This window comes from Lepisma saccharinum, chromosome 8, assembly GCF_977018435.1.
Source record: "Lepisma saccharinum chromosome 8, izLepSacc3.1, whole genome shotgun sequence".
Lineage (NCBI taxonomy): Eukaryota > Metazoa > Arthropoda > Insecta > Zygentoma > Lepismatidae > Lepisma > Lepisma saccharinum.
This window is the reverse complement of record NC_139236.1, coordinates 75,400,165-75,413,667: the sequence shown is the minus strand read 5'-3', so window position 1 is coordinate 75,413,667 and position 13,503 is coordinate 75,400,165. Positions and strand designations below refer to the sequence as shown.

The window sequence follows — 13,503 nt, the reverse complement described above, 5'->3', positions numbered from 1 at the left end:
TAAGTTATCCTCGGAATTGTAACTAAATGATAGCAAATAAATAGTTAAAAGATAATACAAGCCATTAAAAAAATTCTTAATGCTCCTTAAAAACCATTAATTTTCAGAATTTTAAATAGCGAAATGATTCTTGGAAAGGCAGGCAAAGAAAATCTTACTCCCACATCCATGGCTGGCCCTAGGTGGGGGCCATAAAATATACTCAGGGCTTGTAACCAAAATATTTTGAAAAGTGTGAAAAAATCGAAGATTTGTTTCCTTAGTCTGAAGTATAGTGTTCTATATAATCGCAATTTTGTACTATTACCTAAGGCAGAACATGTTGAAGGTTAAAACCAAGAAATAGGTGAGGTTCTAAATTGGTGTTTCTTTTCATGGTTAGACGTTCATTATATTTAATTTTGACGCAGTGTGGTGAATTTACATTGCTTCATGTAAAATAATATTACCACGTCCTGATTTTATAATCAAACTAATAATGCATATGAGCTATTTTTGATTGAAATGTTTGAACACGATTGTTACTTAGTACTTGTTTAAAAAATGATTTCTATAATTTGGGATATTTTTAAGTGTGTCCAAACAATCCACAAAGTTATGAAAAATCAGATTAGTTTCTTCACTGGAACCACAAGGGGCATATAAACTGTGCACAATAAATAATTATATTTATCTGGCACGGGGCACCCGGAAGCGCTGGGCCTCGGGAGAGTGCCAGAGTCCCCCCCCCCTGGGTCGGCTCTAACCCCTTGCCCCCCCCCTCCCCGAAAAAAAAGCCGGCGTGAAACGACATGCGGTACGATATCGTCCGATTAATAATTACATTCTGTTTTAAATGTATACTTCAAACAGAGGCAATTACAGTTGCACATGTCACTGACTTTTGTGCAATGGCTAAAGGATATGATGATGATAGTCATGAATGAAGAGGAATCATATATGTGCTTCCTCGGAAATCGAACACCTTGTTGTTAAGCTTTTAATTTTGGCGGCTTTACCATTACCACAATAGCTTCCTCTCACGTAAATGATCAAGAATAATTTTATTCTACTGCTTACCTCCAAAAAGACGTATTTTGTGCTGGTTGTTCCTTCACTCTTCCCCTGCAACCACATTTGACATGTTAATAATGACACGACGCGGTGGTCCACGCACTCATTGTCACTCACAAGTTTTCGATGCACCAGATAACTGATTAATGACTAGTGTGGTTTATGGATGGGCCAACGCAACACCAAACTTCAACTGAAAAGTTCGAGACGAAGCGTGGGAAAACTCAATCATCTTCCGAAACGACCATCTGGACAAAGCTTTCCTGACATAGAGGTTGTGGACATGGAAGAGCATGAGGGATGCAGAGTGAGGGAGGCCAGGAATTCTTCAAAGGAAATTTGGTTCCTCCACAACACCTGATTCGCGGAAATATGCCACCTTGGATCTATTTCAGAACTGCAGACCGTTCTTATCTGAATGCATCGACCTCTGCCCCTCCCTGGAGTATTGTTACGAGCGAGAACATCTGTAGAAAACCTGATGGAACAGGAAGAGCGAATTCCTAGGAGGGACAATTGAAGACTAAAATTGGTAAACGCTGTAAGTGCCACAATAATTCAAGCAGCGTTTTCCACGTTAAACTGTGAAATGTGCCATGCTTTATAATGTGGTAAACGTGAAATGTGGCTGGTAGCCCTCTAAGTAGTTCAAAGGGCGTGTAAAGAGGTCACTAGTGTGCACGTTCTTACGGGCTGATGTGCGGAACGATGCGATTTCCCAACACTTTCGCTTTTGGCACTTACAACGTTTACCACTTTTAGTCCTCAATTCACGTTTGCACTTGCTTTTAAAAAGACGAAACTGCCATTCCTAATCTCCTTAGGGATCTGTCAGTCAAGTACTTCTTTTCTTGTTCCTGCTGTTAGCGCAAACTTCAGCCCACGTTCATTTGAAGAGTGCAAAAATATTTTCTCAAATTTTCTTCAGATTAAAAAATTAACAGAAAAAGATAGTATAATTATTTATGGCGCGACTGGGGGGGGGGGGGCAAGAAAATATTGCCCCCCTCGACGATGAGAGGGGGCATGATATCCCCCTTCACCCCCGGCTCAGACGTCCCTGGCATGAAACGCATTTATCACAAATGGAATTTAGAACAAAAGCAACCTACAAAGTCTGGAAAAGCACGTGAAAGGAATAACTACAAAAACACACCATCCAGGGGTGCCTGTTTCTATGCCCTACTATAATTGAAATGGCTACAATATTATTATAGATAGAACTATCAACAATGTAGTCCACAGAACGAGAACATATTACAATTACAACCAGAAGAGTAGATGGAGGAGCTTAATACGTACATGGAATATCCCAACCAATGGTGGCCCCCTCCGTATTCAGTTTATTTGAATTTTATTGGAATTCTATGATTCCCAAAGGAGTTTTTTTTATCCAAAACTGGAGTACAGAAAGATAAAGTCTAAATTACAAGGCTAATTGGAACTGAATAATTAGGATCCGAACAACTATGTAATGTGATGAATGAGAAACTGTACAGAGATGGAACTTAAAGTTAATGATATTTTCCTATTACATAATCATAAATGAGCTGTTATATCCATATATTTTAACGAGTGTTTATTTACAAAATGTTGTGTAGATTTATTTATTTATATGTTTCTCAGCCAGCTGAGACCATCAAAGATCACACTGATCTTTGGAGTCTGCCCTGTCTGACACAATGCACTTTGGATTATTTTCTGTATCAGGAAACAGAAGGTTGCTGAATACTAAAAAAATCGTGTTGTACAAGTATTTCCCTTACTGGTCAGATGATTCATATACAAAAGATAACAGCTTAATCTCATTGATTGCTGTTTGACTTTTCCAAAGGCATGGATACAGTGGCAGCGATTAGGGGGGGGGGGAGTTGCCCCCCGTTTTTTGCCACTTTTGTCCCCAGACTATGCTAAATCTAATCTACAAGGAAAAGTAAACTGACTTTGGCCCCCTAGTTTTGGAACCTAATCGCTGTCACTGCATGGATATATAAGCACATTGGAATGTATGATTTAAGTGAAATTCACAATGATGTAACAATTAAAATAACATGAAATACTCTATTCAAGAGTAGTTACTCTAGTAGGAGAAAAAATTAAAGATATCTAAAACAAACTCCCCAAATGTAGGTTCTAAGCAGTGGTCAGAAGTAGCGAGCTACGTGTAGCGTCGCTACTGTAGCTAGCTACAAAATTTGTAGCTGTAGCTGTAGCGATGCTACATTTTGAAAATTGTAGTTGTAGCGGTAGCAAAGCGACAAAATTTCTGTAGTTGTAGCGAAAATTTCGCTACAGCTACATTTTTTCTCAGCATTTTGAGGTGAATTTAATGTGGCAACAGCATCAGAAAAAATCGACAAATACCCTTAATTTTGCAGGAGGTTCATTAAGACAGTCTATTACATGAAGACACAGATTATGTAGATTGTAGATTATAGATATCTGCGTAATTTATTTAATTAGTATCAATAATTCAGATATCCACATAACTGACATATATGAATATATTCCAGCTAACAGCTTCGTTTTTTTTAACTGCATCGCTATTTTGGAGAGAAACATGCCTCGTTTGCTGCACTGCTGGAAAAAGTGCCTCGTTTGCTTCACCCCTGGAACAAATCCTGTGGATATCCATGGTGTAAGAAACACCAAAATGTCATTAATTGCTGTGTAAAACACAACTTGCAGTGCAAAAATGAGCGATGGATTTTCCACTGCACTGACAAAGGCATAGTGCCAGCAATAAATGGCTCAGTACGTTAACAGCATTGATCATCGTCAGTATATAGAATCTCACCAGCAAGAAATTATTGTTACAAGAATGATATACAGTTTCTGGAATTATAATTATTTTCGCGATAACTTTTGTTCACAAATTTTAAAATTATAATACGTTTAGAACACTCAGGTTTACACGACAGTTTCCTAAATATATTTTATCATATTGCAAAAAGTATACATTGTTTTCAAATTTATGTATTTTTCCTACTTTTGCGTCGCTTTGCTGTAACTTTTGCTAATCATGACATTCTCATCATCATCATCCTTTGCCGTTTCCTGCCTCTGGCTTGGTAGGCATAGAAGTCAAGCCTCTCCATTTTTCCTGGTCTTCCACCACTCCTCTCTTTCCACGGGGTTCCAATCTTGTCCTCTTCTCCTAACACTCTCCACTATCTGCTCTTTCCACAGACATCTTGGTCTCCCCCTTGGCCTTATTCCCACCCCTTGCGCATTGTAAGCTCTTACTGGTAGTCTTTCTGCATCCATCCTCTTCATGTGTCCGAACCATCTCATCTGTACCTGATCTATTCTGTCATGAAGCTTCACCACCCCCACTGTCTGTCGGATCTCCTCATTCCTTGTGCTATCCCTTCTAGTCTTCGTCAAAAGACTTTTAAAAATTTAATCTCCCCTGCCTGCATCTTTTTTTTGTCTCTCTAGTCATTGTTCAAGTTTCTGCTCCATACATAATTACTGGCACATAGTATGTGTTATATATTACCTTCTTGCATTTCATAGGTACACCCCTGTTCTATATTAATCTTCGAACGCTTTGGTATAGTCCACCACCCATTTGTCCTCTTCTGTTTACCTCCTCATCTATTCTTCCACTTCTCTCAATCATGAAAATGAGGATGAATGGTTTATTTAATTATTCTCTTATCTAGTCTCTTTCTGCCACTTTCGGCTAATTGTAAGTACGAGGAAGAATGATGAATGATGAGCAGTGTGGGGAATGGAGGAGCAGGAGGATCCCATCCTCCCAACTTGGCGTCTTTCCTAGTTTTTGTTTTGAGTCCACTTTATGCATAGATAAGCTGATCGAGACTGGATCCGAACCACTATGTGCCTCTGCTGCGTATCGAACCTGGGGCCCTTTTGTAATCAAAGGGCTCCAGGTACTTTTCATTCAAAATGCTGCCTTCCTATCAGTCTATAAAAAATGAAATATTTATTCTCAAGAAAAATATGTTGATGTGAACATGAATACATAATCCTTCAAAATTTTATATGTGTATAGTTGTAATCATTAATTTGGGTAACACCCTAATTGCAATATTCATATATCAAATTTGGATTGATATGCCACTTGCATAGCTATGGTATTCTCAAAAACTATAGTAAAAATAAGTAACTTAAGTAACAATGCTATCAAAATTATTGAATGATGGGAACCATATTAATAAATAACAGAATTTATTTACCAGTAGTACAAGATTTTTAATACCCATATGGTTGTTTTTAATTTTTTTATGCAGAAGTAGCGCAAATTGTAGCGAGTAGCGCACATGAGTAGCGTAGCGAGCTACTTTTTGGAAAATGTAGCTGTAGCTGTAGTGAAGCTACTTTTAAATTGTAGCGTTCTGATCACTGGTTCTAAGTAACTTATTCCAATGCCATTATTATACACACACACACACTGGTGATTCAAGAAAGGATACTGCAAAGAAAAGCCCATTTAATCATACCTAAGAGAACTTAACTGTAATTACATGAAACGACACGCTAAAGATCCAAGATTTACTGGTATATTACAATGTGGGCACACGTCAGATGACTAGACGGTAGTCAAGTTCTGCCCAGATGCTTCCCAACATATCCTCAGATATCGATTCCACTGTCTCGGAGATTTGTTTCTTCAGCTCTTTCAAGTGCTGTGGTGTGGGAGGGGCAGCAGATACATTGGGCCCTTGATATACCCCATAAAAACAAGTTGTAGGATGTGACCCAGATCTTAACATTTTGGTGATTCCTATTACCACTGAGGTGGAAAGTTTTATCGTCGCTGAAACCTACAAGGGTCGTTCAAGGTTGACCGGGACTTTTATTTCTGCAGAGGAAATAGGTAGCAGAAGAAACACCAAACTATGTCAGTTTTTCAAAGTATGCTCCGTGCGCGCCGAGGCACCATTGCCATCTTTCTGGCAGCTCCCGAATTCCTTTGGCGTAGAAAGAACTTGGTTGTTGTCGTAGCCACTGGAGGACATCGCTCCGCAGTGCTTCGTCTGTCGTGAATTTCTTCCCTCCCAGATGGTCTTTAAGGGGTGCAAACAAATGATAATCACTGGGGGCTAAATCCGGACTGTAGGGGGGATGGGGCAGAACTTCCCAGCGCATGTCGGCCAGAGTTGTTGTCACATTGGCCGTGTGAGGGCGGGCATTGTCATGGAGAAGAATGACATTTCCAGACAACATACCAGGTCTTTTCTTGCGAATGGACTTTCGTACAGCACCACTCAACAATGTGGAGTAATACTGGGCATTAATCGTGCTCCCTTTGTCCAGAAAATCCACATGGATAACGTCCTTCATGTCCCAGAAGGCACTTGCCATGATCTTTCCAGCGGACGGCTGCATTTTGCTTTTCTTGGGGGGCGGGGAACCTTTATGCTGCCACTCCATGCTGCGTCTTTTGGTCTCTGGGGTTGAATTGTGCAACCATGTTTCATCACACGTGATGATGGATTGCAACAATTCATCACCTTCTGCTCGAAACCGATTCAGAAGCTGTTCACAGACCGTCCTGCGTGATCACTTCTGATCGAATGTCAGCTGGCGGGGAACCCACCTTGCACAGATTTTGCGGAAGCGTAAGTGGTCATGAATGATTGTTTCAACACTCCCGACAATGATATTCACCTCGGTAGCAATATCCCGCACTGTTACTCGCCGGTTCTCAAGAATCATTTGCTCAACACGTGCGATATTCACTGGTGTGACTGCAGTCGGGCGAATGTGTCCATGCGCTTCATTTGTCACCAGCTCCCATCCTTCGCGAAACTGCTCACACCATTCGTACACTCTTGTCCGCGACATCGTTTGTTCACCATACTGTGCTTGCAATCGTCTGAAAATCTCAGCTGGTTTCACTTTCTCCTTCACGAGAAATTTGATTACACACCGCTGCTCCACAGCCACACTGCTTGCCGCCATGTTCGCTGCAACTGCTGCGCAAGCGCGAAATATGTCATGCCGGGCACTAGTTACTCGTGAAGGAATACATTACGTCACCTGCACGTTTCATCATGATCCGGCTATTCATCGATTTTTTATGTACGAAAATCCCGATCAACCTTGAACGACCCTTGTAGCCTTTCAGTGCATCTCTCATCTAATTGGTTCTGTATTTCAATGTGAAAGTTAGGCATTCTGGCAGATTCTTTGGCATAAGGGCATACATGAATTCTATTCTCTGTAACTTACAATGCATATGCCATACCATGGATTGTGTCACCCGTAGTTCCATGCTAGCCTCCCTTTTGTAGATTTTCTTAGACTCCATACACAACACAAATCCCATCAACTGTTTCTTCCGACATTGGTGCATGACTCTGACCTTTAATGGCAAACTGCATCATGCAATGCAGTTTTTATGTTGTGTACTCTTAACGAATATGATTAGAAAGTTTTGCTACACTGTCAAAACAGTCCCTGTTCATGTGAAATCTAACATGCAAAATGCCTTCAATATTGCCACCTTGCTAAGACAATAACTTGCAACCTTTCATGCTCTCACTACTTGTCTTTCTTTGTGTACTATCCTTTCGGAATCACATTGTGAATGTATTACAACACCACTCTATGGTTAATTGTCCTGCTCTGCAGCTGTGTAGTCTAAGGCATCAGGCTTTGGGCTTGGGCTACGTACTGGTTTGAGTCTCCTGGGGGAAAGCATAACAACTTTTCTCCTCAGATTTCAGCCAGTGTATGGAACTGGTGGCCACCCACTATCATGAGGAAATTGGGGAGCTACAAATGAGTAGTGTAACCTGTTCATGAAAAAACCTACGAGAATGACTCTGTAGTTCGTTATGCTGACCACATGTTATATGATCGCCCACCTATGGTGAGGCTAGAAGTTGGTAGGAAGTTAGCCTTGGTCCTCAAGTGCTGTTGTGCCATGGAATATTTGTAGTTACTCTATAGTTGATTAATGCACAGGCAGGCTAAATATGACAACTATAAATCACCATAGCATTTCTCAGAAATGTGAAACAACTCTCAACTAGCCATAGATAGATCTTTATGCTGTCTGGACAAGAATAGATTTTGTTGCATCCTGCATCAGATTCACTGGGTATTCTCCACAGGCTTTCGATTGAGTCTTTTTGAATTAGATTCCAGATTAGTGTGGCATATTATAGTTCGAGCGGGATGTAGAAATAGTAAAGAGTTCTTGTTAGCTTTCACGAAGTCATGGCATGACCTAATTATAAAACCTAAGTTTCTGAAAACATTGTTAGTAAAAATTTCGAGATGTTTGTTAAATATCAGCTTGTCAAATGTCACTCTGGGATGTGATGTAGATATCTTAATTATGGCATGGAAAAGCATAGGGCATCTTACCTTTTGAATAAGTAATTATGCTGCATCCTGTGATGTTACATAATCATAAATTTTGTTGTTAATAACAATACTAAAATAATAAATCGATTTATATTATAATCCCCTTCTATATAAGAACCTCTATAATTAATAACCATAGAAGAGATATAAATCGTAAGAGATATTCATCTTATTTATATTACAAAGGCAAATAATTGTGGAACAGCAGCTTTATTTTTTGCCTGAATAGACAATTGCTTCTCAAACCTTTAGACAAGGGAAAGTCATTATATAACAGAAATTTTATTCTAAACTTTATGGAGATTTATGCACAAAGTATTTCAAGACTCAAAATGGTTCCTTAGCAACATGCCATAAGTGTGTGATGATTGAGCAGTATGCACCTGCGGAGAAGCTTGTACAACGTGACCGTTCCACTGTTGACTTGCACTGTAGAAGAGCTACGAAGTGCTGTTCGTTTTTTGTCGTCAGGGGGAGTGTCACCTTCTGAAATCTACAGCAGAATAAAGGTTCAGTATGGAGGAGAGTGTGTGGTTGGAAAGATTTAAAGATGGAAGATTGAGTTGGTGTTCTAAGTCCACTTTATGCACAGTAAGGCTAATCGGGATTGGACCTACAGTTTAAAGTGGAATCCGAACCACTATGTGCCTCCGCTGGGTATCGAACCCACGACCCCTTGATAACAAGGTGACGACACTACCACTGTGCCATCGAGGAGGCCCTAAAGAATAGATGGAAAAGAAATGTCTGTGATGAACACCGGAGTGGAGCCTAGTTTGCGTGTCAACTGAGGCAATGAAACAGCAGATTGACCAGCGAATCCATTAATTTAGTACACTCTCTAAACCAATCTGCTGTAGATTTTAGATGCTTTCGCTCCCTCTGACCATACCAAATCATCCAATGGCAGTTGCATGACCATTTCAGAAAAAAAGTATTCTTAGTACATAGGTTTGTACATGTTCCTAGATAAAAGTAGATATTAGGTTTTTAGACAAAGTAAAATTCAAAGACATCCCCATGTCATATTCTGATGTCTGTGCTGACTTCAATGGTTTCCCAGCTTAGATTGTATTTTATATTTTGTAGGACTAGAATTAGAAGTATCAACCTGGTCATCAGACTGTTTCATGTAATCAGTGTCAACTGTACATCTATCTTCTCATCCTGCATTTTCTTTTAAGGTGAAAGCATTAATCAAAAATGCCATAAATTAATTTGTAGAAACATCAACACTTTTGTGCTCTTTACAGATGTCCAGTGTATTTGGGATATTACACCATGGACTTTTAAATAGTTTGCTTTCTTAAAGTGGTAAAAGGAAAGGATTGTTTGATTTGTTTTCATTTTACAGAAAGGTACCTGATGCTACTTATCATTAGGTGTCCCTGGTAGGAGTGAGTGCAACTCACTGTTTATATCCTCATCATCAATACTCATTAACATTAGGTCTAGTACACTACTGTTGCAATTTGGGTGGTATGACATACAATATTGTAGATCATGACACAGTAAAGTGAGACTTTCTTAATAAATCAGTGTTCATAATCACAGGAAAATTAAAGTCACCACAGAGTATGAGCTGCAACAAAAACATAATATTTGTCATATATAATATCTGGCTCATTAATGAGAGGAGGGGTTACACAACTGCAACATAGACAGGAATTTCTCTTTAAGCAGCACTATAACAAAAAAGCAGTTTGGCTGTGGTATTACTTGTCCTACCAAAAAAGACAAATGATTGCTTTCTTTTTACAGCTAACTTCCACTCACTTTGCCACCAAGTTCATATTTTTCTCAAAAGAACAAAAACTTTCAAATTCCATGATTTTATCATTATTGCTTCTGTAGGAGAGAAATAAGATAAGACTGTACAAAATATTGAAGTGGAAATTGTTAGCTGGGAGAATGTTTGGTTGAGCCTTGATCTAGCTGGGGGAGATTTCTATGTATTAACATGATGGCGATGCAACAGCTGGAAAGGGGAGGGGGGTGATACCATGACACCACAACCCCTCTCACTTTGAACACAGATCCAGGGCAAGCTACATTAATATTATGAGACAAATTATTCATAACCATGTATAGTATATGTCAACGTAGGATCCGAGCACTTCGAGTTCTGTTGGTCGTGGGGCTTCTTGAGTCAGTTGTCAACATGGTGCCAATCAGAGTTCCTTTCTGCCAAAGTCATTCCTGCCACATATGAATCAGAACTTTGCCAGCATCATCAGGCTCTTCAGCCTGAGTGGCAACAGACATGTTGTACGGAGAAAAGTTGGACCGGAAAATTGCCATCTTAAATGCGATGAAACCTGTTAACATCCACAGATATTTATTCGGATTGGTCACTCTGATAAAACATCAATATCCTCAAAATTCTTCAAACGGACTGTGTAAAGCATTGTCATAAACTGAACCTTTTCTGCAACACAAGAAAAATGCCTCATTAAGTTATCAATGTCCCTTCGTTGCAACACTTATACCTATTTCTTCTGTTTAAATAGTTGTTGATATAAATTGAGCATCTAAGAATGGTTGTTAAATGTATTATATTATGTTCAGCATGGCACAATATTTTCAATAATGCTGACAGAATAAATCAATAAAGTTTATTAAATGACGACGACTCCTTATCACAAGGATATAATTATTCTTGTATTATGTTTTATATTTGTATGTTTATACTATTCTTGTATTATGTTTTACATTTGTACCAATGACGACATCTATTGCATTATTGTAATGCTTAATGATGAATAAACATATTGATAATGATATATGCAACCACACATGTACGACTTTCCAGTGACTCATTGCAAGAGTTGGCTATTGTGCTCGACTCTAAAACAAACTTATTGAGCGAAGCAAATACATAATAATAATAATAACCCATGGCTCTACAGCCCTTGGCCTATCTCCCTCCCACAATCCTACCTAGATGTGTGGAGATATTCAACCGGTAATAGGGTGACCTGAGGTCAGCATGTCGAACCCACTTACCCTCCGCCATTATAGGAGATTCTCATGATCAAGTTATGCTATTAAATCGTAGCTCCCCAATCTCCTCACGATGGTGGGTTGCCACCTGCCCTATACACAGGCCGAGAACCCAGCCTAAACCTAGGTGGACTCAAACCCATGCCGTCCTGCAGTTGGAGCCCAAAGCACAGTGACTTAGACCGCACTGCCACAAAGGAGGACAAGGCAGATTCATATTAACCAAAAATAGCCCAAAATGATAATGTACCTCAAAATCAAAATTTTTGATTCTTCGAAAGGTTTTAAGGAGTTGAGTCCACTTTATGCACAGTAAGGCTAATCGGGACTGGATGTACGGTATAAAGTGGGATCCGAACCACTATGTGTGCCACTATGTCGAACCAGAGACCCCATGATTACAAGGCAACAACGCAACCACTTCGCCATCGTTTGCTAAGGTGGATTCTCAAAAACGGTTTTCACGAAATCGAGGAAAATAATGTGCGACTAAAAAAATTGTAGTTTGTGAAGATATCGAAGTGCTCGGTTCCTACACTAACATACAGTATATTTTCACTTTGTTTTATTCAATTCAAAGTTCAGAAATTTACCATTGAAAAAGTCAATGAAATCAGCTCACAAACTGTGTACAGCATCAGTACAATACCATTCCTTAGAAACACGTATGGTGCAAGAGAAAAAAAAAATTGCTATGGACAATTTAGCTCGTACTATTTATGCATCTCGGTGTTTATCTTGGGTTAAGTAACAGGAAGGAAACAAATTGCTGTTGGATTCCAGATGACAAGATTTCCCACGAAATGAAGCATCAATAACACAATAGGGTAAGAGTCTAGTTTACGTCTTTTTCATAAGGAATACGTATCTACACCTAAGGTAAGAGTCTAGTTTACGTCCTTTTCATAAGGAATACGTATCATATATCGTTGGAAAGGTTATTGTATAAGGAATTCAACAAACTAAATCCCAAGGAGAGAAAAAATTTCCTGGAGGAGAAAATCGAGAAAAACCGATGTTGTCCGGATATGCGTGATTGAACGTACTGAGGACATTTTTCGATGATGAAGCACATATTTAGGGGTGAAATGAGTGCTAATGGGACCTAACCTAACCTCGTAGGCATACTTCGTTCCCGTGAATGGTTAGTGACAAAGTGTAAAAAGAAAAACTTACTTACCCTACGGATGCCGGAGCGCCGGCTGTCTGCTAGCAGGGCTTTGAAAACGGGCAAGGAGTGCGCAAGAAGGACGTAAACTAGACTCTAGCCCACAATAGTCCTATTTAAACCTTATTTTGTGATACCAATACACTTAAAAATCTAATTAAAATCTATAAGTATATCAAACAGCAAGTGGTGTGGTGTCTATATAGTTATCTCGTAGTTACGGATATATACTAACCTGTGGAAACAGGGCAAAATATGTGTCAGCAACGTAAGGCAAATGCTCATCTCTCTGCTTCGTCTTACCCAAAATAGATGTTTTTAAAAGATTCCGCCGTGCGATAGATTGGAGACGACCGAACTTTCCAGCCATACCAAAAGGTAAATGATGCAGTCCACAGCAAGCATTCATGGCCAAAAATAACAGAACACTGCCGCTTACGAATAAAATTCTGTCACAGACACACCTTGCGAACCTGGTTTAACTGGAAATTTTGAATTACTTAGCACCAAGTAGCTAGCTCGAGCAATTTTCGAATCGTGCTTTTTCACTTATCTGCTTTCCGCGGATTGAAAAGGTCGTCTGCTATGCACCGCGATAAATTGGATAAGTTGTCTGCTACCGAGTGCGCTAATTGTACGTCAGAAAGGGCAAAGAACTAGGAACCTTTGGGTAAAGTAGGAGAGAGAAATGTCCGTTTCTTTTCATGATGAAATACTTATTATATTTAACTTTTCTCTAACAATTTACAAACTACGAAATCATTTAACATAGTGAATATGTCAGTGAAATAAAAATATGAATATTAATGAATTGCATTAAGGAGTGATGTAAGATTAGCCACTAACCAATTTTCCAATGGTAACAGATCTTATAAATTTTATATGGTCTTGTATGTAAATAACGCTAGAACGGAATAAGAATAGAAAGTTTC

At 39.2% G+C, this 13,503-nt stretch overlaps 1 protein-coding gene across 2 annotated transcripts in view; it reads right to left on the bottom strand.

The window, feature by feature from the left end:
- GLS (glutaminase) overlaps positions 1-13,141 on the bottom strand; it is a 95,744-nt gene extending 82,603 nt beyond the window's left edge. For both annotated transcript variants that reach the window (XM_083126961.1, XM_083126962.1), the window contains exon 1: positions 12,807-13,141. In XM_083126961.1, the coding sequence (XP_082983087.1) occupies positions 12,807-12,980 (174 nt within the window). In that variant the 5' untranslated portion in view covers positions 12,981-13,141. The remainder of the gene's footprint in view (positions 1-12,806) is intronic.
- Positions 13,142-13,503: the final 362 nt, after the last annotated feature.